We start from the raw sequence: 26,574 nt of genomic DNA, 5'->3' as shown, positions 1-26,574 counted from the left end.
TTGTGGGGAAGTTTTTATCATATACGTAAGTGCCAATGTTTAGTCCAGTTTAGTGTTTTAAGGTGACTTGTGCAGCTAGTGGCTCTATTGATACAATCTTTTCATCATTTCCTAGAACTAACGCTTTTGTCATCTAATTGTTTGAATTACCATGATGAGTAAAATAGATGTTTTTGTATTTGTATTCACTTATAAATATATTTTGATAATAAATTCAAACTGACAAATGTTACTATTTCATAAATATATTATTATTATTATTATTATTATTATTATTATTATTATTATTATTATTATTATTATTATTATTATTATTAGTTAAAATGCTGCACATACAACTGAGTCATTATTTGATTACAAGATTTAACTTTGCTGAACAAACATGTGTCCCTCCACCCCATTAAAAAGAATCTTAGCTCTCCTGATATACTATGTTGCTACGTACAAATTATAGGATATATTTTGCTGGCTCCTTGTTGGTTATAACACATCATGAATTATTTATGGTCTGTGTTTCGTGGGTTTTCTCCGGGCACTCCGGTTTCCTTCCACATCCCCAAAACATGCTTGGTAGGCCAATTGAGCACTTCAAATTGCCCCTAGGTGTGAGTGCGAGTGCGGATGGTTGTTCGTCTGTGTGTGCCCTGCGATCGGCTGGCAACCGGTTCAGGGTGTCCCCCGCCTACTGCCTGATGACTGCTGGGATAGGCTCCAGCATGCCAGCGACCCCCGTGGGGACAAGCGGTATAGAAAATGGATGGATGGATGGATGGATGGATGGATGGATGGATGGATGGATGGATGGATGGATGGATGGATGGATGGATGGATGGATGGATGGATGGATGGATGGATGGATGGATGGATGGATGGATGGATGGATGGATGGATGGATGGATGGATGGATGGATGGATGGATGGATGGATGGATGGATGGATGGATGGATGTTTAAAATGTTCACATTGTAGTACAGTTAACTAGGTCTTCCTAAGTTTGTTTTCTGAGGAATACTGCTACTGTAAACAACTCAAGATTTCCTTCACAAATGTGGACCAGATATCCCAACTCTCTTCCATGTCCTTCACCTATCTGCCATTTATCAGGACAAATTGTTTATTAGCTTCCCAACACCGATACGAAAAAAGAAAACTCCCATTCCTCAGCGTATGACTGTATTGGCAAGGTGACTCTTTGCTGGTGTCAAACACAAAAAGCAGTTTGAGTGAACGAGGGGAATGAGAAAGTCACAAGGAAGCAAAGCTTCAAGGCATAATACTATAATTGGAAAATTGTGCAAATGCGTTCTGGAGTCGTATTATATAAATGGCCAGCAGAGATAATGTCTACGATTCCAGGCAAGGCCTAATTGAGAGTAGGAGATGGAGGAGGGGAAAGGTGCTGATGTTGGTGGTGGGGTGAAAAATGTGTGGATCGGGGAAGGAGGGAGGGAGTGTGGATGGAAATGGGATGTGAGACGGAGGAAGTCTGAGAGCAAGCTGTTCCTTTTTAAAAGGGGTGGAGCGGAAGAAAAAGATGGAATTATTCCCATTTCCAAACGTGGTTTCCACACCTGTAATGCAACACACTGTGTGTGTGTGTGTGTGTGTGTGTGTGTGTGTGTGTGTGTGTGTGTGTGTGTGTGTGTGTGTGTGTGTGTGTGTGTGCGTGTGTGTGTGTGTGTGTGTTTAGGTAGGTCTCTTAAAGTTCTGTCACTCTGTGTATGATTGATGAATCTGAGAACAGAGCCCATTCATTATAAGCTCAATTCGTCACGTTGTGGTCATAACAGTGACATCAATTTATGTGTGCGCATGTGTGGCTTTAAATCCTCTTTTTATGGTATAAAACAAGATCAGCAGAACAGAGAAAAGAGATCAGCAACCTTTTTTAAAGTAAGAGCTATTCTTGGCTACTGATTAATGTGAAGAACTACCAGCATGACACATGCCTTTGAAATAACACATTTGCTAAAATGTTTTTAAAAATAACTGATGATATTCACACTGGAATTCGAGTAGTATGAATTGAATCACCTAAATGTATCTAATTTGGAAAATCTATGGGGAAAATTGAGAGTTTGGGGACCGTGATAAGTTAGTATCCAGGAAGTCTGAATTAGCTGAACTATTTATAAAAGGTGATGTTTTGAATTGGTCGAGAAATGCTGAAGGAGAATGTAGGTCAGAAAAATGTCTGAATTGATTTGGGAATGTTATTATGGACAATGTGGAATAATTAAAAATAATGTGAACAACAGTTCAAATGACCTGAATGTGCAGAAATGTCAGATGTTGAAATGATTTTAATTGGTTTCATAAGTTATCAAACATGGAAGCATGTGTTCATATTGCACAACGTCCACAAAAGTACCAGTGGGAAGCATTTTCACGGGAAAGGAACAATTGTGGGAAATGTAGGAATTTGGGGTATGTAGAAAACAATTCTTCCAATGAATGTGGTGAATATTTTCAAATCGGAAAAGTTGGAATTGTTGGGGAAATGTGACTGGGGTAGAATGATGAGAACTTGAAGAGTAATTAGTGAAATAAAGACTTTTCTGCATTCTTACCGTGTTTTGTCTCAAGCGAGAATCTTTGACTATAATTAACTCTCCTTTCGTGCCCTCATCTCGTAGCTCTGTGAACCATCCTAAAATCTGCTTGATATTTGATGAGCAACATTTGATGAAAGGCCTGTGTGCATTATTTACGAACGGTGAGTGATGCATTAACTCATAAAATATTGATATGCGCATTACATCGCAAAGGACAATTCCCATTGCATGTCACATTGATTCCGGTGTAAGTTACGGGTCTCCTGCACGCTTCATATGAAAAAACATTTGGAGATGGCACACCAACAGGCTTAAGAGCTATTGATGCCCTCTCCCCCGGGGCGTGCGGTCACAGCAGAGGAATTGACCAGATTGAACTGGCCAGCGGATCAAGGGGAATGTGGGAATGCAAAGCAGATTTTGCACGGGAAGCCGACGGTGTAAAATAACATCAAGACAAACCAAGTTGAAACTTAAAGATTGAGCATTGAGCTGACGAGCGCCGTCAAAGGAATTGTACAAGTTATTGAATTCTTTCCCTCCTCTGGTTTACTATCATGTTACACTCTCAACTGACAACTTTATTTTCCGTTTGTGGCTTCCCTACAGACTATATATATATATATATATATATATATATATATATATATATATATATATATATATATATATATATATATATATATATATATATATATATATATAAAAAACCAAATGTCTGATTTTTATGTTTTGATTGGCAAATATAAATACAAGGGTTAGGGTTAGTGAACGAATCACTTCCTAAAGTGATTCGTTCTTTTTTCAGTACATATGACTTCAACCAGTAGGTGTCGGTAATGCACATTGAAGCTGGTGCCACCACGCCGTAAATCAAACCGAAGAAGAAAATGACGTAACTTCCCGTTCACGAACGAGTCGTGAATTGCATTTCCCGTTCACCAACGGAACGGATCTGTGAGTGAACGAATCCTGACTTTCCCGTTCTCGAACGAGTCAATGGGTGAACTGCCTTCCTTCCCGTGCATCAACGGATCAGTCAGTGAACGTGTTGCGTCTCCCTCCTGGTGTGAATTATGTAAACCAGAATGTAGATTTACGATTTGCCAAGGAAAGAAAGAACCACTCACTGAAATACCACTTCTTTTATTCATGTTTTCTCCAAGCTAACGGCTAACTTTATTGCATGAAGGGATGCGCCGTTATGCAACAATGGGGAGATTACGCTTCTCTTTGGGTAATCTTGATTTTATAACACTTGTAGTAGTTTTTAAATAACGTGTATGCATATATACGCCTAAATATTGTTATCCAATATATCTACTGCAATTTCACATTAGATTGCTGGTTTGAAATTTACTTTTAATATTATTTTCAAATAAACATTTATGTTGAAACTTGTCTGGTGTTTTATTTCTTGTTTTTTTAGTCGCCAATTAAAACATAAAAATCAGACATTTGGTTAACTGCTTTATATGACAATATGTGTAGGTACACCTCATGGACACTTCAATAGGTACGCTTAACGAGGGTCACTTGGAAAACATGTTGGAATGAATACATAAGAAAGTGTAGTGAGCGATTTGGTGAACGATTCTTATGAACAAATATTTTGAGTGAACTGATTCCAAAGTTTCAGTTCACTCGAGAACTGGAATGCACATCACTAGCACAAAAGAGGGAAGACGACAGCGTGCTTCCAGGTCGAAATAGCCGACTGGATAAAGACGCGGGCTGTTGCTCGGTAGGAACTTGGTTCGATCCCAGGAATCAGAATGTATGACAGTGTGCTTTTATTGGGCAATTAACCCTTTATTTAGTTATTCTTTTTTTTTAATCTCGTGTAGTTAGGGAAATATGGTCAATAAGGTGGTTAATAAAGTGGCCTGTTATTAGGTACACTTGAAAATGGCGGTGTAACCAATGGAGTGTCCGTGTGATTCCCTCGTTAAGTGCACCTGCGTGAAAAGTTTTAGCTCCTGCGGAACGTGAGTGACCAAAAACTTTTCACGCAGGTGCGCTTAACGAGGGTCACTTGGAAAACATGTTGGAACGCGGCCCCGAGGACTAGAGCTTGACACCTGTGACCTTTGACCATGATAGTTCCCTAATAAAGTGGCCTGTTATTAGTTACACTTGAAAATGGCGGTGTACCTAATGGAGTGTCCGTGTGATTCCCTCGTTAAGTGCACCTGCGTGAAAAGTTTTAGCTCCTGCGGAACGTGAAAGTGACCAAAAACTTTTCACGCAGGTGCGCTTAACGAGGGTCACTTGGAAAACATGTTGGAACGCGGCCCCGAGGACTAGAGCTTGACACCTGTGACCTTTGACCATGATAGTTCCCTAATAAAGTGGCCTGTTATTAGGTACACTTGAAAATGGCAGTGTACCTAATGGAGTGTCCGTGTGATTCCCTCGTTAAGTGCACCTGCGTGAAAAGTTTTAGCTCCTGCGGAACGTGAAAGTGACCAAAACCTTTTCACGCAGGTGCGCTTAACGAGGGTCACTTGGAAAACATGTTGGAACACGGCCCCCGAGGACTAGAGCTTGACACCTGTGACCTTTGACCATATTTCCCTAATAAAGTGGCCTGTTATTAGGTACACTTGAAAAAGGCGGTGTACCTAATGGAGTGTCCGTGTGATTCCCTCGTTAAGTGCACCTGCGTGAAAAGTTTTAGCTCCTGCAGAACGTGAAAGTGACCAAAAACTTTTCACGCAGGTGCGCTTAACGAGGGTCACTTGGAAAACATGTTGGAACGCGGCCCCGAGGATTAGAGCTTGACACCTGTGACCTTTGACCATGATATTTCCCTAATAAAGTGGCCTGTTATTAGGTACACTTGAAAATGGCGGTGTACCTAATGGAGTGTCCGAGTGACGTCACAGATCAAACAGCCAATCAGGAGGTGGGGGTGAAGGCGGGTGTGGCACTTTTCACTTTCACTTAAGCTTTTTCCCTATTGAAGTGGCCTGTGATTAGGTACACCTCATGGACACTACAATAGGTACACTACACGAGGTAAAAATAAATAAATAAATAAATAAATAAATAAATAAATAAGAAAGTGTAGTGACCGATTTGGTGAACGATTCTTATGAACAAATATTTTGAGTGAACCGATTCTAAAGATTCAATTCACTCGTGAACTGGAATGCACATCACTAGTACAAAAAAGTACCGACGACAGCAAACTTCCATGCCGAAATAGCCGATTGGATGAAGACGCAGTCTCTCGCTCGGCAGGAGCTTGGTTCGATCCTGGATGTGAGAATGTACATGAACGTGCTTTTATTGTGCATTCAACCCTTTATTTATTCTTTTTTCTTTTACCTCGTGTAGTGTACCTATTGAAGTGTCCATGAGGTGTACCTACACATATTGTCATATAAAGCAGTTCACCAAATGTCTGATTTTTATGTTTTAATTGGCGAATAAAAAAACAAGGAATAAAACACCAGACAAGTTTTAACATAAATGTTTATTTGAAAATAATAAGTAAATTTCAAACCAGTAATCTAATGTGAATTTGCAGTAGATATATTGGATAACAATATGTAGCACGTTATTTAAAAACTCCTACAAGTGTTATAAAATCAAGATTACCCAAAGAGAAGCATAATCTCCCCGTTGTTGCATAACGGCGTATCCCTTCATGCAATAAAGTTAGCCGTTAGCTTGGAGAAAACGTGCAACATAGAAGTGGTGTTTCAGTGAGTGGTTCTTTCTTTCCTTCGAAAATCGTTTATCTACATTCTGGTTTACATAGTTCACGCCAGGAGGGAGACGCAACACCTTCACTGACTGATCCGTTGATGCACGGGAAGGAAGGCAGTTCACCCGTTGACTCATTCACGAACGGGAAAGTCAGGATTCGTTCCCTCACTGATCCGTTCTCGCGATGAACTGGAAATGCAAATCATTCATTGACTCGTTCACTCACAGATCCGTTCGGTTGGTTAACGGGAAATGCAATTCACGACTCGTTCGTGAACGGGAAGTTATGTCATTTTCTTCTTCGTTTTGATTTACGGCGAGGTGGCATCAGCTTCAATGTGCATTACCGACACCTACTGGTTAAAGTCATATGAACTGAAAAAAGATCGACTCACTTCCTAATCACTCTCGTTATCACTGGATTCTGTTGTGTGTATGTGATAGTATGAGGAGCCATCCATTTTTATTTAAGTCATTAAGGGCCACACATGGGAAACCATAACTACGCTGTGGCCCACAACAAAAATGAGTTTGACACCTTTGATTTAGAGTCTTAACACGCATGTTTTGGGAATGTGGGAGCTGCCAAGGTATGAGGGGGGAACCCACATAAGGGTTGTTATTTCATATATGCGGCTCCATTTAGCCCATAATGTGATTTCTGAAAAAATTAGAAAACGCTAGGATCCAAACCGTGGAATGACAATAGTTAGTTTCCCATTTCATTCACCCGTACTTAAACTATCATTGTAGGATAAATAGGGCAATTTTGCTTTGACATCTTATCTGCTTCATTGTTTTTTGTTTTGTTCATGCCACATTACAAATGCAAAGTAAGTGTCTTTCGCAATTGGTATTCAAAGACATAGATGTGAGAAAAATAACGTGAAATTGTTTCCAAGCCATTCCAAAGTGCTGGCAGCTGTTGCTATCCCAAGTGACTTGTTCCATCTATAAGGACGCGTAAACTTACATGTTACATGACAAAGACAAAAAATTGCTTTGGGAATTGCACATGCTCACATCAAGTGAGAACTCACAGGGGTGTAAAAAAGTGCTATTGAATATGTACACGTTTTGACATATGGAAATGCTGAAAACCGAGAAGAGACATTTATTAATCATTAAAATATTTCAATGATGTAATACTGTTTAAAGAGTCAACTCCTTATTCAGTTTAAATATACCGGACAAGTCAATGTGGAATAATAAATTCATTAAAAAATGATCTAATACATTTCGGTCCCAAAAATGATGAAAAAATAGACTCCAGTGAGTTCTTTTGCAGTAAAAATACTTTGTGACGATGAGTGCAACACGGGAAGCCTGTGGCAAATGCGCACACACACACACACACACACACACACACACACACACACACACTCACACACGCGCACACGCACGCAAACACACACACACGCACGCACGCACGTACACACACACACACACACACACACACACACACACACACACACACACACACACACACACAAGAGCAACACAGAGTAGCTCAGTGGGGGGAAGGTTTTAATAAACACACAGTAATGTGGATCTATTGGGGCATCTTAGGACTGAGCCAGGAAAGCAGATGAACGTAGCTGGCCCGGGGCACCATGAAAGCAACAGTGTGTGTATGCGCGTGTTATGTGTTATATGTGTGTGTGTTTGTTGGGGTGCACTGGAGCCACAGGCATGTCATATCTCTTCTCGGTGGACTTTTTTGCTCTGCGGCCATCAATTTCTTCATCTACGCCCACTCACGTCCACTAAAGTAGTATACCCACCAAGACTGATGTGTTTGTCAGAGAAAATGCCCATTGCTTTAATGATGTTTCACGCCATCTCTGCTTTCACCAAGGACGGGGAATTTGCTCTTCAGTCAGATAAACACAGCCTGTAATTTCAGACAAACTCAATGGAAAGGCAAAGTGCAGCCAATCAGATGTAATCATGTATGCAGAAATGTAATTTCGGAGGACAACACGGCAGAGTGGCTTGATACGGATATTAGTTACTCTACTAAAAAGCGTGACCACACCCGCCGAATATGAATTTCTGAAGCCGGTGTGTGATTTCAATCTGACTAATGTATCAGAACAAACCCATCTGTGTCTTGCTGACCCCCGGGGTGAGCCGGGGGGAAGGGGAGCTGGTGTTGGTGTGAGCGGGAAGCACAGCGAGAGTGGGCGGCCTAGTTCCTGCCTCCGCTATGAAGTGGTCAGCAAGATGAGAAAAGAATCTTGTGTTGTTAAAGCTTGCTGGGAAAAAACAAAGACAGAACAAAGAAAGGCCAAGTTCCATGGGAAAAATTTATTGATCAATATGCAGTACGTATTTTCCAAACTGGCGGAACGTTGTCGTTCCGTTGTAGCTGGTGCCGATAGGTTACGCTGAGAAGCGGCAAAAAAAATGGATGCAAAGTAAAACTGAAATCAAATAATAAAATGTGACAGTAATGATTCAAACATAGGGAAACAATTTTAACAGCTTTTGCTTATACATGCACACTGAAAAATAATACTGTGGCTTTGAACAATGGCAGACATCAGCCTATGGTGAGGCTCATGGCGAGCAACATCCACGTGCTAAATTAGAAGGATGACAAGGGCTGAGGGAGGTGGCGGCAAAAAAAAAAAAAAAGTAAAACAAAGGACAGCCTGGGAGATAATGAGCGGTGGGAAGCGGATGATTTATTGGAGAGCGGTCACACTGTCATACATGGCCCCTTTTCTTTTTCCTCTCCTCCCCCGCTTCTTCGCACCTGCATGTGTGTGTCTGTACTTATTAAAACTGACACGAGTTTCATCTTTCATTGTTTTGCTATACTGTATACCGTAGGCGGAAGTGTAGGTAACTCATAAACACCGGAATTGATCAAAGTATTCGTTTATCATGGTTAAGTGCTGCTTGCAACATGGGCATTGGTGGTTGGAATGAACTCTCCTTTTTAAAGCCGCTCAGTGTCACAGACAACAAGAAGCATGTTGAATGGCCACGTCAAAACTCTGAACCGCCAGCTATTTCTTTTTTTGCAACACTTGCGGTAACAAAGACAACACTGGACACTGCAAAAGAAGACAGCATTGTTGCAATAGCATGGCTTACTTGGGAAGAAATGAAAACAGACGTATTGCAAAGTGAGACAAGAAGGAGTCATACAAAACACATTTTAGAAAGACAGCTATTTACAAATATCCTCCATTACAAAATTCTAATTTTATTTTCATTCTTTTTTTTTTTACTTATAAGCAGTGTTCAGGTGAAATTACATCTTCAACTGGGCTCTATGCATATATTTACATTTCTCTTTTAGTGTTTCTCCCCCAACTTGAATAACATTAAGTGGTCACAAGTATGGATGAAAATGAAATATGGTTTGCGGTGATGTGGTAATGACTCCCTTGGCTGGTGAAGGTGGGGGCACGCTGATCTGAAAGCAAAATATTTGATGTCGATGTTTTTCGCAGAGGAACGCTGAGGGCTGCATGCTGAGTTAAAACACAGGACCACAAAAGCCCAGGCAGCTGTTTAGGTTGTTAACTCTGAGGTTAACGACACGCAAGAGTCTTTCCCGGGCTCCTCGAACGGGGCTGCCTTTTAACTCAGCGGCTAACATCCATGGATGTGGCTGAAGATGATAGGTGCCTCTAACGGTGAGTAAACACCAAGCGGCAGTCTGACCCGGAGATCAACCTGGACCCGTCAGTCTTAATGTGTCCGTGTGCGCACGTGTGTGTCAGCTTGCATGCTGAGGAATAGCCGTCCTCTCCCCTTACACATCATTACGTGCTCCTAACTTTGGCGGCCAGGCTGAGCGGAGCACCTATTTCCTGTCCCCAAACAGGTCTGCTCAACCACAAAAGCATTCACACACACAAACTGCAAATACAAGCAATTAAGTCCAACGCGACATGTGTGCTACAGCTGCAGTGCGCACAAATACAAGCTCCCGGTGCTGCTGCTGCTGCTAAGTCAGCTGCACTATCCTCACGGGCTCGACACCTTAACCGTGGAATTTTATGCGCACCCCCCCCCACCCTCTAATTCCCACCAGAACCAGTGTGAGCCTGGAGAAAGAAAACTATTTCAGCTTGCCGTCTTCCTCCATAATTAAAGCCAACTCCCGACATTTTCTCCTCCCCGGCTGGTCCGGCTGGTGAACGTGGGCATTGAGATGGCACATATTAGTGTGAACTCCACTGACTCATCAACAGATGGCAGCCAATTGGCATCAGACGATAGTGTATCCATCTGTGGTTAGCCATTCAACTTACATAGGATAACCTAACTATGTAGGCCAACCACCCCTTAGCCCAAACTGCTTACTTGCACCATTGCACCACAAACTGGAGCAAACACGTCTGTTGCCTTTTTTTTTTTTTTTAAAAACAAAAATCCTCCACGCTCACCAGAAATAATGACATGTTCAAATAGATCCAAGTGGAATGCTGGAGGAATTTGGCTTCTTGTTTTTTAAGCTTCCAATACAGAAACTCAACTGTTCTAACTCCCCAAGCAAGTAGGTCGTTTCAGGTCCCAGGTCTGGGCATGCCCAAACACACACATGGGCACGCACGCACGCACGCACACACACACACACACACACACACACAGGACGCACTCTAAAATACACTTAAGTAGGTCATAAATACCAGAGTAATGGCAAAGATCGTGGGAAAATAGACACACTATCTTGATCGCAACGGCGCAGGTTTCTACTGTGATGGATGACATGAGGGGTGTGATGAGTAATAATAATGATAATCTATTTAACTCTATACATTGTGCACTTGTAGGAAAAGTCTAACAAAATACAACTGCTTTGTGAACTGAATCAGGGAAGTCCTCCATCAAAAATAGTAAGGCAAATATCCGAGGTGCGAAGGGACAGGAACACAATATGTCACACACTGTGTCTGATACCTGAGCTATCTGGAAAGTTCTCCGGCCCGGCCAGGCCCGGCATGGAACCCCATCTGACACACAGGTACACGCACAGACACACACACACGTGCAACACAAAATGCCTGTTCCTGGCTAGCGTGCAAGGTTTGTGTGTTGTAGCGTTAGGGAGCCAGTTAGGGTTACATCCGGTCCATTAAAGGGGGACAGCAAACCAGAAAGTTCCATCTTTTGATTCGCTCCAGCCACCCGCACCCCCGCCACCCCTCAACGGAGACACACTAGGTGGGAGGTAAAGGGAGGAGGAAGTTAGGGTGGGGATTTCCAAACAAGCCAAAGAATAACAACCCACAGAATAAATCTATCTCATCAGTCTAGATATTCGTCCGTGCGCATCTCTCCAGATTTGTGCAGCAGGTGGCAGAAATAACACGGGCTTGAAGTAACTATCAAGTCTCCACAACAAATAGCAGTGGTCTTTCAAGAACAGAAATCCGAATCTCCTCTGGGCTGCTTCCGGTGCTGAGCATCAGACTTTGTAGTAGATGTTGGCGGGGCTCTGAGGGGGCATCTCCTGAACGATGTAGACCGGGTGCCCATAATCGCCGCTCACCTTCTCATAGTGAGGGCAGTAGTTGTTCTCTGTCCGCAGCGGAATGATGATGTCACTGGGCTCTGTGCCAGCAGTGCCCCCGGGCATCTTGGGATTGGACAACGTGCTGAGTGACAATGCGGAGGGGCGGGGCTGCGAGTGTGTGTTTTTCCTGGCCCGTTTGCGCATCTTGATGAGCAGAATGACCAGGAGGAGGATAAGCAAAAGGAAGATGATACATCCCGCCCCGATGACCGAGAACATGGCCACTTTGGAGCCCAGGATGCCGTCCGAGTTTGCAGAGGAATTGGACTGGTCCTGGTTCATTGTGTCTGAGGAGAGAAGGAGCCAGGGTTTAAAACATTCGCAAAACAAGCAGCTACCGGTAGTTACGCTTGTCATTTGCCAGCTGGGGAAAAAAAAAATCACTTTGAGAATTGGTTGTGACTTTAGGGCATATCTGCAGGGCCTGCTGTAACCGAGTTTAACAGCGCAGCAAGGAAGAAAGGTGCTTACGAAAAAAAGATCAACATCAAATTAAAGAAAAAGCATAATTTGAGTATCGTCATGTATTAACAACGTCATATCAAGTTATAAGGGCATTAAGTACTTTGAATAGTGTAAGTGTGTCTGAAAAGCTTTTGAATCAAAGAAAATGCATTTCCTGGTGAAGAGCTAATTATTAATCATAATTTTTTTTTACATACCTACAGGCGCTGATAATCTGATGAACAGTGAAATATTGAGATACTGGTACACTTTTAAGCAACCATGCTAACTAGCCATCTACGAACAATGCCTCCCACAGAATTTGGAGATCGTTTGAGTGGACAGCAAAATTTTAACGAGTTGACATGGGGATATAATAACATCTGATTTGCATCCTTTATTTATTTTAAAAGAGGGGTTTGTGGTGGTGGTGGGTAATAACAAATAAGAGGGGAACCAGCATTTTTTGTTATTTGACATGAGAAAGAATGATTGGTTCCTCCGGTGAGTGAAATCTGAGAACCAAATCGCTTTTCCATGCACGCATGCAGCTGCTGGCAAACGCCCCCCCCCCCCCCCCCAGCCTATTATCAGCAGCACCACCTTCTTACTGTCCACAAGCCTCCGTTCCAGCAACATGTTGAGGAGCCTCTCGCTCCTGAGATAAGCGTGCAGATTGCCATCCTACATAATGACTATGTCTGCACACTTGACTGACCACTGCGCACTTAACCATTGGCAGAGAAGCCGAACGCTGCGCCTTCAGGCTAATGACAAGAAAATGACACGACTGAAAGCTACCGAGCCCTTGCTTTATCTGTGCAATCAGAGGCGCCAAGAATTTCATACATTTTGCACACGGTAATGTTGGAACGAGGCTGTCAGAAATTTCATTCCAGAAATATCAGCTCCTCAAGCCGCGGTGACACTTCCTTCATTCCACCTTTCACCTATTCACTTGACATAATCACTGATCTAACAGAGGCAGACAGGTAAAAAGCCTGAGTATAGGGAAAAGGGATATTAGGAAATCGTTTCATAGATCAGCTAATGTCAAATAAGCAATTATTGAATGGAGGGGTGCCTTATCACAATGGCCCAGACGGTGAAGTAAAAAATCTATATATTACATATATATATATATATATATATATATATATATATATATATATATATATATATATATATATATATATATATATATATATATATAAAATATATACATACACACACACACACACACACATATATATATATATATATATATATATATATATATATATATATATATATATATATATATATATATATATATATATATATATATATATATATATATATATATATATAAGGCATGGGCCCGGGAATGAAAAAAAATCTCTGAAGGTGAGAGTTGCGCAAGGAGAACAAAAATAAAATAAATAAGATTTTTCCCCTAACTTTTCAGATAATTATTTGGAATTATCTGGAATTTTAAAAATTGCGGAAATCCGCAAATTCGCGGAAATAGCCCATGTATCAATATGTACAGTATACATACAGTGTTTGTACAGTATTCATGCACACATTGTGAAGTAAGTCAAAAAGTGAAAAGTGATCTTGAAAGGAAGGACAACATCTGATGACAAAGGCAAACAAGAAGGGCTCGGGGCATCCGAGGAGGCTCAAATGATTTCTTCAACCATCGCTACAAGTAATCCTAATTGCAGGTGTCATTAATTCAATAATAAAGTAAGCACTCACCCGACATGGATAAACCTGCACAAGTTAATGAGCTCCAATACAATGTAAAAGGTAATGAGGTGTTTGTCTCTCTCTCTCTCTCTCTCGCTCTCTCATCCAGATTAAAAAAGATAATCAAACAATTAGGCATAACTCTTAGACCCTGAGTCACAACATTTTTTAATGTGCAGAAATGGGTGCAAACAGATGGAGGAGCTGATCTACTAACCGGGCACAACCAGAACTTCATCTGGCAAGTGCACTAAATTGCCATTCAGTTCATTTTGCACATTGTTGTTGGAGTATATGCAAATTTAATAATTCAATCCATGGAATGCGATTCATCAAGCCTAAAATGAATTGTGCTGGCTAATTTTGTGTCTGCAAATAGCATCTCTACCAGCGTACCATAGGGACATGGAGACGTGGCAGGCAGAACTTTTCCACTTACGTAAACATTTTTGAGATGCCAACTAAAATTGTGGCGAAATAGTGTTTTTTCAGCAAAAATACTAATCCCAAGTGGCCACAAATATATTTTTCAAACTAAAGAGACAGTAACTCTGGCATGCGATCATGCTGTCATGTTTATAACAAAATGTCGTTTTCATTTTAAGCAACAGAAGTACACGTATATATTGGGGCTTAACACTTAGAATGTCAGAAATAATAACAAAATTCAGATTGTAAATCCAAACAGTTTGTCAATAAAAATAACTGACAACAATAATAAATGACTACACTTAAAAACGATATCAAGAATGCTGTTAGAGTACACATACTAATATATATCATGTTATGTAATCAATGCGCACATTCTGGTGCAACAAGTAATGGCCAATACTGACAAGATGTGACTTGTGTCATGCCACTAATTTAACTACACTTACACACACAGATACTGATCCAACCAAAACACATAGCGAAGTAAACTTTTTTTCATTTAGGGCACACCTGCTCCATGCACCCGCGGCTTCACATACATAATGAATGGGCTGGTTGACTGCGCACTAAACTGGTTTTGTCTGATCTTGCAGAGCGCCGCAACTGTTCAAGGGCCACAAAAAGGCACGCCGGCCGCCTAGTGAGTACCACTGATCCAAGTGTTGTCTCCCTGTTCATTGGGGCGAGCAAAATCAAAGAAAAATACGGTTGCTGGCTTCCCTAAAATTAGCAGTGATTTTTTAAAAACTTTTTTGAAACCAATTTTCTATGGTGAAAACCATCAGCTCTATTTAAAGAGCAAAATCCTCTTTTAAATATCATGGTCCACACTATTTTTACACCCATTGCCAATAATGTGTGCCATTTGTTAGTGAGTGAAGTTTAGCACCAGCGATTTATTGATTTGGAGGTCGACACAATTGCAACAGACATTCAATAATCTGTGATGCGAGCACTTACAATAAGCTTTGTTATTTATACGAGGGGAGGATTGTTTCTAAAAATCTTGTTTTAGATCTCATTAAATGGCGTGCTTGTTTCTAATGTGGCCAATTAACTTACAGTCTTGGATGTTGCACACACTTTATGTGTAATATTGAGTTAAATTTTGACACTTGTTTACCACCTGTGCCACATCAACGGCATGAAAAAAATAGATAAAAATAAATAAGAGAATATGATGATTTAGCGATAGCCTGTGGGCTCTGATTATTTTTAACATTTACTTTCTGATGAGAGCATAGAGTGTTTACCAGGATTTCCTGGCATCTCAGGTCCCAATCGATCCGGGTCTAGAGGATTTGGACTGGACTCCGGTATGGCGTTATCTTGCAGATCCTCTGGCGCTGCAGGGTTAACTGCATTTGGGACTGTGGGAAAAAAAAAAAGTCAGTCGTTGGCAGTGCACATATGCGGCATCACAATGGCATGTTAGTCTGCTCGAGAACGGAATTATTTGTGTTATCTTTTGACAAAGCTTTCATGTACAGTACAGACAAGGTTATCTTTGCACGTGTTGGGAGCTTCTTCGAAGTCACCAAGAAAGAACAAAAAGAGGAAGGATCAGTTAGCAAGCGTCTGTGAAACACAGCAGAATCCCTGTCCTGTCGTAAAAAAATGAGCTCACATCTACATCAGCAGACATTTCTGACAAGGAGACATTCAGCCCCCCCCCCCCACACACACACGGGTAAACACACAAAAGCCAGACTCTACTTACAATACACTTAGACATGGCAGAATGAGGGTAAAGTCGTTATATATTAACTTTTTATTGCTTTACATTATTCATCACGTTAAAAGGCCATAATATGTCTTATTTATTGCACTGGCTTTAACTCTGCCTGAAAAGAGGCACACTTTTGAGGAGGAGGGCAGGAAGAGGAGAGGGAGTCGAGGAAGAGGAGGGGTCGCTCCAAGGGGAACGTGAAGGAACCAGATAGTTTATCAGTCTGTCTGTAGTGATTTCAACACGCGTACTTTGAAGTCTTTGTGCGGTGAGCACCGGTGGGTCGGCCGTGCGGCTTTTACGAGGGCACGGGCGGCAGACGCTTATAAACTATTAGCGAGGCCGGTCGCACAGGTTGCACGCTACAATATCCGATGCACCTCGTTTGTCTGGCCTTTTATCTGCATGTGCCTCGGGCCCGCTCATGGGGATACGTGTGAGGACGAGTGTTTGTGAGCAGGCAGCTTTTGCATGAGTGCAGAAATGCTACGTGTATTTTCTGTATGCAACCCGGCATGGAATAACACGAGGCAAGCGAGAAAGAAGGAAAAGTAGTAACATTCTTGCAGACGCAAACATTTTGTTTCATCTTGAGCATCCAAACACAATCACACTATTAACACATTTGTCTTCCTAATGCTCAGGCCACCACTTCACCACGAGCGCGGCACTATCGTGAGCGATGCCGTGAGCCTTGGTGGAGTGTCAATAATTGATGAGAAGACAGCAGTACGAGGTGGAAACATTCGCACATTACGGTTGATGTGAGGGGACACAGTGATCCGATTTACTTGCCCCAATAGTGTTTGTTACTCAATGAGCATGTGCAGCCTGCTTCGCTGCGTGTTCTGACCCATTTTTCGATACGTACCGCTGACATTTCCCTTAGCTATAAAGACAGCGACGAAGTCAGAAGTGCCAAGCCGCCAGAAGGAGGGAGACGGCGAGGAGGGGAGCGTGGGGTTGAGGGAGACAATGATAAAGCTGCAGAGGCTAGGAAGGAGGGAGGAAGGGAGTTGCATACGAGGAGGTGAGTCAACATATTTCCAACGAGTTGGGCGGCTCGATGGCGGCAGACAAAAGAGTACTGAACAACAACGGAGGTGCAGAATTTGGACAGGTGCTTATCTGAACGGCCCAACAGACGGAATACAAAACATTTGAAGGTAAAATGACTTGAGAGGATGAATCATTTCACCATAGATGATTCACCATCACATGGCCCGCGATAAAACAATGCACATATTGCACACTGTGATGGGTCACCAAATTGCAACCCGCGGAGCAAAGTGCAAAAGGAGGGGGAGTGGACATATGGGAGATTTGGCTACAGGAAGTATTGGCACTGGGCTGCAGAGACAGAGGGAATGTGGATTAAACACAATGACATCTGGGGTCGGAGCCAAGCACGGACCACCATTTTGGAATTGGACTTATATTCAATTATATAACAAAATACAAAATACAGACGACACAAAGTTCATAAATTATCCACAAACCGGTGCAGGTGTTGCCCCGCCCCAAGTCCGTCTGTTTCTTCCTCCCTGTTCAAGTTTTTTGGGCTTTCTTTAAAAATAGAAATGTGGTTCAAACCATGGCCCAACTCAAACATGCTCTGAGATTGCTGTGATTTGGTGGAGCCCGATCTTATGAGAATTAAGCAGGATTTTGTACCAAACGTAATGCTTTGTAGTTAGGTGAAAATGCCCTCTTTGTGGGTTCCACATTTTTATCAAGGGTTGTTAAGAAAATAACATGACTACACTGACCCATAACCACCAAAGCCATGCAATATGTGCAGTAGAAGTCTTTTTTCTCCCAATTTACCACTAAAGTCTGAAAAATGAAACAACCCTCCTCATTAACTGTGGCATGTAAAGAATTGTGCAATGGCTCACACATATTAATAACATAAAACAACGATGGGTTGACAACACTATTTCTTTAAAGCACTGAATGACAAATGACATGCGCCAAATGGTGTAATTGCTTTAATGTGCATAACTATCTGTAATTCTGAATGTTCAATGTCACACCATAATCCAAGGAAGTGGGTTAGACTTTACAGCCTGACATCTCCAGAGAAGACGACCGAGACTGAAAGTACATTATCTCTGTGTTTAATGAGCACGTCAGACCACACAGCAGGAAATGGCTGCAGGGCAACTAAGTTTATTGAAGCAAAGGGGAGGAACTGCCAGGCTAACTAGCGTTTTGCATGAAACAATTAAAAATCATGAAACTGATCAAGTGATTTAATGGGGAATGTCTCTTTTTTTATGTTTCGTCTTCGCATATGGAAGTTGTTTCAAGTGCATCAAAACACTCAGCCAGATTCCATTCATAGCGCATGCACTTTTCATTTGTGTGTGATTTCTTTTCCTTTCTATTAAATGAACAAAATGAACTGAAGTTGGGTTTTCCAAATATCATTAGAACTGTGTCAAATTACAAATGTTCACCATCAATTTTGTTTAGGTACAACAAAAGCAAATGCAGTTTTACAATCAGTCTTGGTTTCAGGAGTTAGAAATGTATGGTAGAGTATTTTTCCACTTTTCACATATTAGTAAACTGAAAGCTAAAATAAAACTCAAGTAAAAGGGCTGACATTACTCACAGGCCATTGCCAAATTGTTTCTGGGTTGGCTAGGCACTCTATCAACTGAATATATATATATATATATATATACGTATATAAAAAAAGAAATTCAGACTGCATCTTTCTAAACCAGGTTTTCAGGGCACAGTGATTGTGAGTGACAGACCGCTTCAAAGCATTTTGCAAGCGCATGCTCTCCTGAAGATGAGGAACAGCCGGGAGCAACAGGAACACAAATGAAGTGAGAAGAAGTTTCCAAGAACTTTCCTTGCGTCAGATGTTTGCTTTTGACTTCCATTAAGCGCCCAAATTTGTTTTCCCCTTACTAAAGCCTAAAGTCGAAGCTTGCCTGCACTCATGCAGCTGTGTTGTCTTTTGGTGGTGAGATCTCAGCCTGCAGGATGCCTGAAGTGACCTACATGGAAGAATAATGCAACGCCTGCTTGTTTGTGAAATGATTGCGGGCATTTTTTCACTGTATCGGCTGAATTTGCTCTAACGCTGACCTTGCTAACATCAGCAGCTCGTTAGATTCTATTTTTCAATCGAGTGCCAGGATATGCTACGCTCATTCTGCTATCTGGCATTCAAATATCAACTTGCAAACACACATATAAACATCTGCAGTTGTGCGTGTGTGTGTGTGAGTGTGTGCGTGTGTGTGTGTTTTACATTCAAGCCCGCCCGCTTTCTTTCCGGAAAATTATTGCCAAAAGATCATGCCCTTAGATAGACATTAGTACGAGCGTGGGTGCGTGCAAGGATGCTACAAAGACGGTGCATATTTACACATCTGTGTGCGGCACCCTCTCAAATACATGATATGGGAATCTGCTGAGTAAGTAAACTATGGAGCGAAGCAAATGTTGTGTCTAAACATATCTAAACAAACCCCAATTATTTACATCCAGTATATTCACTTGGCTCCCACTAACCGCTTATGCATGAACACAACTTAAGTTTTGAGAACACATGACAAAAATCCAGTTCAGTTACATGAAAAGCCATAAAGAAACCATGTGTATGCATATGTATATATACATGCACACACGCACACACCAACACACACGCACACGCGCACACACACGTTCATAGGCATACACATACGTGCATACATTCTTACAAGTGCACACACACATACAGTACATACAGTACACCCACACAAACACACACACACACACGCACACATACAAAACATACACACACATAAGTATATGTTATTTTGGCTTATAAACTACAAATCAGTGCAAAATTACAACGACTATGCATGTACCATGACTGTGTGTAATTGGAGTTCTTCATTATGATTAACAGAAGTATATAAATGTTATTTTTGATGACTTGCACACATTCATAAATCCTTATTTGTAACAAAAAGTGCAGGTACATTTGTTAAATGATGTGGGATTAAATATGAATAGAACAAAGATTGTACTGTGATTTAATAATGGTTGACAAATTAGTTTTTGATGTTTAATTACCAACAGCATAATTGTGGAGCGATGCATTGCCAAAGCTTTTTATATCCTGTAAAGATTTATGTGGAGAATGTTGTTCTAAATGCTAATAAATAGTGATTTTACATTGAATTGCTACAACAGAATGGAATGTGGTTTTATACATACAATGTAAAATGTTTGTACAGAAATTGTAGCCATAACAATTAACACTATCTTGTGACATGCTGCATGTAATATATATTTTCTATCCATCCAATCTCTGCGCCACTTATCTACACTAGGGTCGTGAGAGTCAGGGTACAACCCGAACTGGTCGCGGGCCAATTGCTAATCACAACCAACAAACCATTCACGTTCACAATCAGACCTATGGAAAATTTAAAGACTTGCATGTTTTTGGAATGTGAGAGGAAACCGGAGTAGAAAGGCCTGAAACAAGATTTGAATTCACAACCTCTGCACTGTGAGGCAGCGGATAAACTAACCAATGTGGATGGATTAAAAAATATATATATGTATACTAACAAGCTTCATTTTTTGTACTTCATAACCACACTGCAAAGTTTTTTTTGACCTAAATGTTACAATGAAAAACAAAAATACTTAGTCCTAAAATATTAATACTGATAAAACTCTAAACAAAAGCAAGCAAAGTTTTATGACCTTAATGTTACAATGAAAAACAAAAATATTTAGTAGTAAAATACTAATACTTTAAAACTGCAAACAATTTTACAAGCACCTATGCGTACATGAATTATGATTTGGACAATTTACACTTAAGAATGAAGTTGTCATTGTTTTGGAACAACAACACCATCATCATCATTACAACATACTTGAGATTCACTCATTAATGGGCTGCACAATAAATGCCAAAAATATCAACATCGTGATATTGGCCCACGTAATTTAAATATCGCACAATTTTCATATGGAATTGTATGCTTGTATAATGAAATAATGATGAAATAATGAATAATGAAATGCAAAATAATGAAATGTGTGGAAAAAGTCTAATAAAAGTAACATTTACACAATAAATATGTAAGATTATATTTAATGTATTAAAAACTTTACATAATAGATCCTGTATACATTTATAGTGTCTAGATAAGATTTGGATTTATTGCAGGGCTGTTGTATAATATTTTATTAGCTTTACCTGGTTGTGCCTGATAGATCATCTATTGAATGTATGTCTCAAGAGGACAAGTGTGTGCACACTGACATATAAATAAAAATAATAAAATAGGAGAAGCCTTGTTGGAGGCCAGCGGCAGGCAGTCACACTCGACACAGACAGAGTGCTAAATGAAAATGTCACAGCAAAGTGAAACATGGCTGTAAGGCATCAGCGCTGCATTGTGCTCTACACTGGAGGTGCGTACACATTTACCTTGTCCGACTTTCATAATGACTTTCATGGCTCGGCTCTTGCAGACGCCTCCCTCGCGGTTCTCCAGGCCCTCTACTGTTCCATTGGAGGTTGCTGGTGGGGGAGAAAGAGATGAACAGATGGGCAAGGACAGGGAGGAAGGTGGGGGGGGTGAGGAAGACAGAGAAATGGGAGAAAAGAGGATACACTAGTTAATGAGCACGTCCGTAACGCACAGGACTGATCAATATTTATCAAACAAGCAGTGATTAGTCGTTGTAGCTATTAGCCATTCTCACCCTAAAACAAGGATCAGCACCTCTACACTGCAGCTCTCATTAAAATAATAAAGTGAAATCAAATGAATTGAACATGAAAATTGGACAATGGATTGTGAGGTTGATGAGAAGGTCATGGTCAGCATGTGTGTGTTATTGTTGGTTGTGGTGGAGTGGGTCATCTGTTTGTAGTCGTGAGATATACCAGCCAGAGTTCGGGCACCTCCAGTTTCCCAGATCGGGGCCACATGTGCCATGGCCGTCTGGTAGCGCAGAGAGCTAAATGCAACAATAATATTTGTCTGTGTCCAGTTGTGCAGATTGTGAGTGTCAGCTTCTGCGTTTGTTTTTCAAGTATGTGTGTATCTGACATGAGCGAGGGGCTCAGGGTCGAGGGCTGTTTATTCAATGTCACGCTCACTTCACACACCATGACACAATTGGCTGTCTATTTTAGGGCCTATGATAATGACCTGGGGAGACGGAGTGTAGCGCTGACCTTAACATTGAGTGGCTATGCGCAAGGCATTGTGTGGATGTGTGTGTGTGTGGGGGGGGTTCATATGCCGTGGAAGCTCTCCGTCTGGAATTTCCCGACTGATCTCCATCTCCATTTTGTCTGTTGTTTAAACATACTCCCTTCCCTTGAAACGGCTACTTTTTCAGCCTTCACCTAGCTCGACTTCTTCCCTTTTACCTAAAGCATGTCGAACCACAACAGGCAGCAACAGTGAGAAAAATGGGGTACAACCCAATTAGAAGGCTGCACACCCTATAGGTATGCTCTCCTACTGTCTGAAGTGGTTTTAGAAATTTCTCACCAAACGGCATGTTAAAAATCTTAAAAGTGACAATCATTCTAAAGTCACAAGTAAACTAAAAATCTTAGCTCGGTCTAAATCGTTTTTATGTTTGTGTCACATGTTTGTGTGGCCAACTGATGTTTGACACAGTTCATGGTGCTCCAATTAGAAGATAACTGTGCCCTGACACTGGACCGAAGGCAGACAGGAACAGGAAATTAAGCAGACACACACTAAGGAGATTACACCAAAAACAGCACTAAAAGGATTAGGAGACAAGTTTATTGGTATAGGACTGATCTGTATTAAATATAAAATATAAAGAGGAAATCAACAGAAACAGTACTATTCACAGAAAATGAATTCTCTGAATTCACAAGAAAGTTAGAACCCAAAATGCTGGATTTCCTCCACTGCTGTAACTTTTGTTCATTTTCACATTCATTTTCTTCCAATTGAATGCCCTAGTATGACATCACACTATTCACATAGCAATCTCACCTCCACACCTCATGGTAGAAACACAACCCAGATCAGGGTTTTGGATACCCAGCTGTATTGCTTTGTGGGAGCGCGGCTACAAAGAGAAGCTATAGCTATACTGTATCGAAACTACATTTTCAAGCCACTGTGGACAAAATGGGATGGTTTTGAGGCAACACAAGGGGACGTGATGGGCAAATGTAACAAGTTGTGATTGTAGTGGCAAGATGTTTAAATTGTCAAAAATGAAAAATGGGGGGCACGCATCTCAACTTGACAGTGCGTAATAGGGGTGTAACACAATTTGAAGGTGGTATCAAACATTTATTGAGTGGCAGTATGTGTCCGCCCTCGCTGATGTAAACTCTGGAGCCGGGCCCGGTAGTTAAGCTTGATGCGACTCTGCCCTGGCCACAAACGGGCACCAAAGCTGCCTGGTGTTCATGATTCATCCGTAGAAAGCCTTAACGGAACGTGAGAGACCCATTACAACGTGACGGTCTCGGAGAACGTACTGGCATCTGTGCTAGGCTCCAGGCTGAACCACAGTGCGCCTTTGAGTCTTCGGGGCTCTCCGGGAGCAGCCCTGTCCTCCCTATGGCATCTCATAAATAGTGTAACAGACCCTGAGAAAACAGCAGGACTTGAATAGGGAGAAAAATGACCAAACATCCACTAGGTTTTGGGTAAACAGGGATGCTGTGGCTTCCGGGAACATTGACGCCTAAGCTGTAGAAAAGCTGTGGGCTGGGTCCAAGCACTGCTTCCACATGAATCATTGCATCTACAAGCAATTTAACTTGTGCTGTTTCAAATAGGCTTAAAATGGGCCTGTGCTGCTCTCAAAAGACTAATCCGGTTGATCTGTGTCCTGTCAGTTCTAAATATAATTAATGTTGACTTTTTGTTGGCCCGGATGAGTTTTAGCTTCAGAGTCTGGAAAAATAGAGGACAATAAAATAATATGATGCAATAATATTGTGCTACATATCAGATCATAACTCAGTCTCTAAATTATAAATAGAGCCACAAGATTTGGTTATTAGTGTGGCTAGAGTATGTGGTAATTTGTGCAAATTAATGCAATAATGCCACGTCACAAGCAAATTCTAGCTTGTAGACAGCAGGCAGGCTTTAGAAACTCATCAAGAAATAATGGATTGTGAAAAAAAAAAAAAAAGCTGGGAGGAAAATAATACTGAGGATTATGTGAGCAAGAGGAATTTGCACAGTTTGAATATCCTCGGGGCGGCGTGACTCAGTGGTAGACCCAGAGTTTGGGAGTTCGATTCCCAGCCATTGTGACCATGACATCAGTAAGTCAATGAGGGAGCAGTGTGAAGCGCTTTGACTACCAAAGGTAGAAAAACGCTATACAAGTGACAGCCCATGTTGGTCTTTGTTAAGTTTGATTCAATTCAAACAAACTGATACTGTGGTGTGTTTCCCATTATCTGTTATTTTTCTATTATCTAAATCCCGGTGGCGGACAATCAAACTAATAGATACAACCTGTTTTAGGCTGGTGAGGTTACACTTTGGAAATGCTTCTTGATGTCTCAAATTCTAAGTTTTGATACAAACACATTCCAATCGATTGCTTTGGCTGCTGCTTTTGGTGCTGCGATAAAAAAATAAAAAAATAAATAAAATAAAAATTTAAAAAGGCCAATGCTAACTGAACCACAACAATGTGACCACAAGTTAATGCCAGAGCTAGTGCTCTAAAAAATGTACTTAATTGGCATTTACTAATCCAACCTGCATGGTATTAAAATAAACCAGACCTGCACCCCTTGAAAAAAGTGACTTTTATACCTCTTCCACAGCCAAAAAGGAATGTTTCCTAGCTATAGAAAAAAAAGAAAGGAAAAAGTCAAATCGAGGTTACTAATTCAGTCATTGCTTGCTTAATTTATTGATTTTATTTTTTTTATTGTGGACAGGGTGGGTGGTTGGGGGATAACATTAGTTCTAAGGCCACGCTAAGAGCATGTCAGGACAAGTGTTAAGATCAGCAGAGCCGCTCCACTGTCGTAATGTCTTATACATTCTGCACCTTAGTCATCCATTTTCCAACCAATTTACCATCTTCAGAGTTTTTACATTTCCGGAGCCAAGTTAACCAAAAGAATTAGCTCTTTGAAGAATGTGCTCAGAGGCACTTGAATAATCACACTAAGAGTTCAGCGTCATGCTCTGAATTTTATATCCACTCAGGGAGAGCAAATCTTCCCAGCGTTAACTTGCATCTGTCATCTAAATTAACTATTCCTTCAGGCTGGCTGAACAGGTTCCAGCATTACCGATGTGGCACAATGATAGCTTTGCCCTTTGAGGCTTCTGTTTGAGCCAACAGCTGGAGGCAGGCCGGATTTATGAAGAGATGATGACTTTATATGTTGTTTGTGTTCGGGCCATTTTAAACGTCAAATAATTCCATGCTTTAGTTGTGCCGGCGGAAATAATAATCTGATTAACTGTGTCCAAACATAACCACATTTCCTTGTGTATTCTTCCCACGTTTGAGTATTATTCAAGATAGGCGACAGCAACAACTGTTGAACACATGAGGTGCATGCTTGCACTTTACACACTTACACAAAAAAAACCTCACCAACTGTTAAATATTGTGTTTGTCGTTACAACTTGTCACATATCTGAGTATTTACATCAATCATGTCACGAGTTCACCCAGGAAAAGATGATTGCCAGCCGCAGCTCTCAAACATCCCAACCTGACTACACAAGGACACGCTGTCAGCTTTTCATTTAATCTGAAAGCCTCTCAGTCACTCCATCTCCTCTTCCTCTCACTCTATTTTTCCCTTCCCCATCTAACCCTCTTCCGCTCTTTCATTTCATCCTTGCACACTGATGATAATCCAAATCGGGATTTCCAGATATTACCAGTTCGTCGGTCATGTCGTGTTTTGGAAAGAGGAGAGTGGGGAATTGGGTCTTCCTGAGTCTCCACTGAGATAAAGACACAGGGGGATAAAAAGAAGAACAAAGAAACTCACAGCCTTCTGTTAATGATTTAATGACGGAGAAAAATGGATTAACTTCAGCGGCCGGCCGCCCGGCCCAGAATAGAGAGAGAGGTAGTCATTGTATGAAGAAATGTTCCTCTTTAAAATAAAGCAGTCAGTTCCAAAGCTGTTTATGGAAGTATGATTTAAAGCTTTCTTTGTGGGTGTGGATGCTTGGCCGCAGAGTGACTGGTGGGAGAACAAAAGATCTACAGCTGCTGAAGTCATAAGAGAAACCAGGTGCCAAACGTCCATGATGGGAAATATCTAAAGTCACATGTTGGAGCCAAGACACAGCCTAACGGGAGAAAAAGCTGGCTTTGAACAAAGCTTTCCATTCCAATGCTACAGATGCACACATTACTTTGTGTCGACATTCATAATAAGT

General features: G+C 41.2%; 1 protein-coding gene across 1 annotated transcript in view; it reads right to left on the bottom strand.

The window, feature by feature from the left end:
- Positions 1-8,562: 8,562 nt before the first annotated feature.
- Positions 8,563-26,574, bottom strand: part of efnb1 (ephrin-B1) — a 63,010-nt gene continuing 44,998 nt past the window's right edge. Inside the window, exons 3-5 of the mRNA XM_049744887.2 lie at positions 21,612-21,704; positions 15,675-15,791; positions 8,563-12,098 (exon numbers count right to left, since the gene is read on the bottom strand). Coding sequence (XP_049600844.1) covers positions 11,704-12,098; positions 15,675-15,791; positions 21,612-21,704 — 605 coding nt within the window. The 3' untranslated portion in view covers positions 8,563-11,703. The remainder of the gene's footprint in view (positions 12,099-15,674; positions 15,792-21,611; positions 21,705-26,574) is intronic.

The sequence above is a fragment of the Syngnathus scovelli genome, chromosome 1, assembly GCF_024217435.2.
Source record: "Syngnathus scovelli strain Florida chromosome 1, RoL_Ssco_1.2, whole genome shotgun sequence".
Taxonomy (NCBI): domain Eukaryota; kingdom Metazoa; phylum Chordata; class Actinopteri; order Syngnathiformes; family Syngnathidae; genus Syngnathus; species Syngnathus scovelli.
This window is presented reverse-complemented; position numbering and strand designations above follow the sequence as displayed.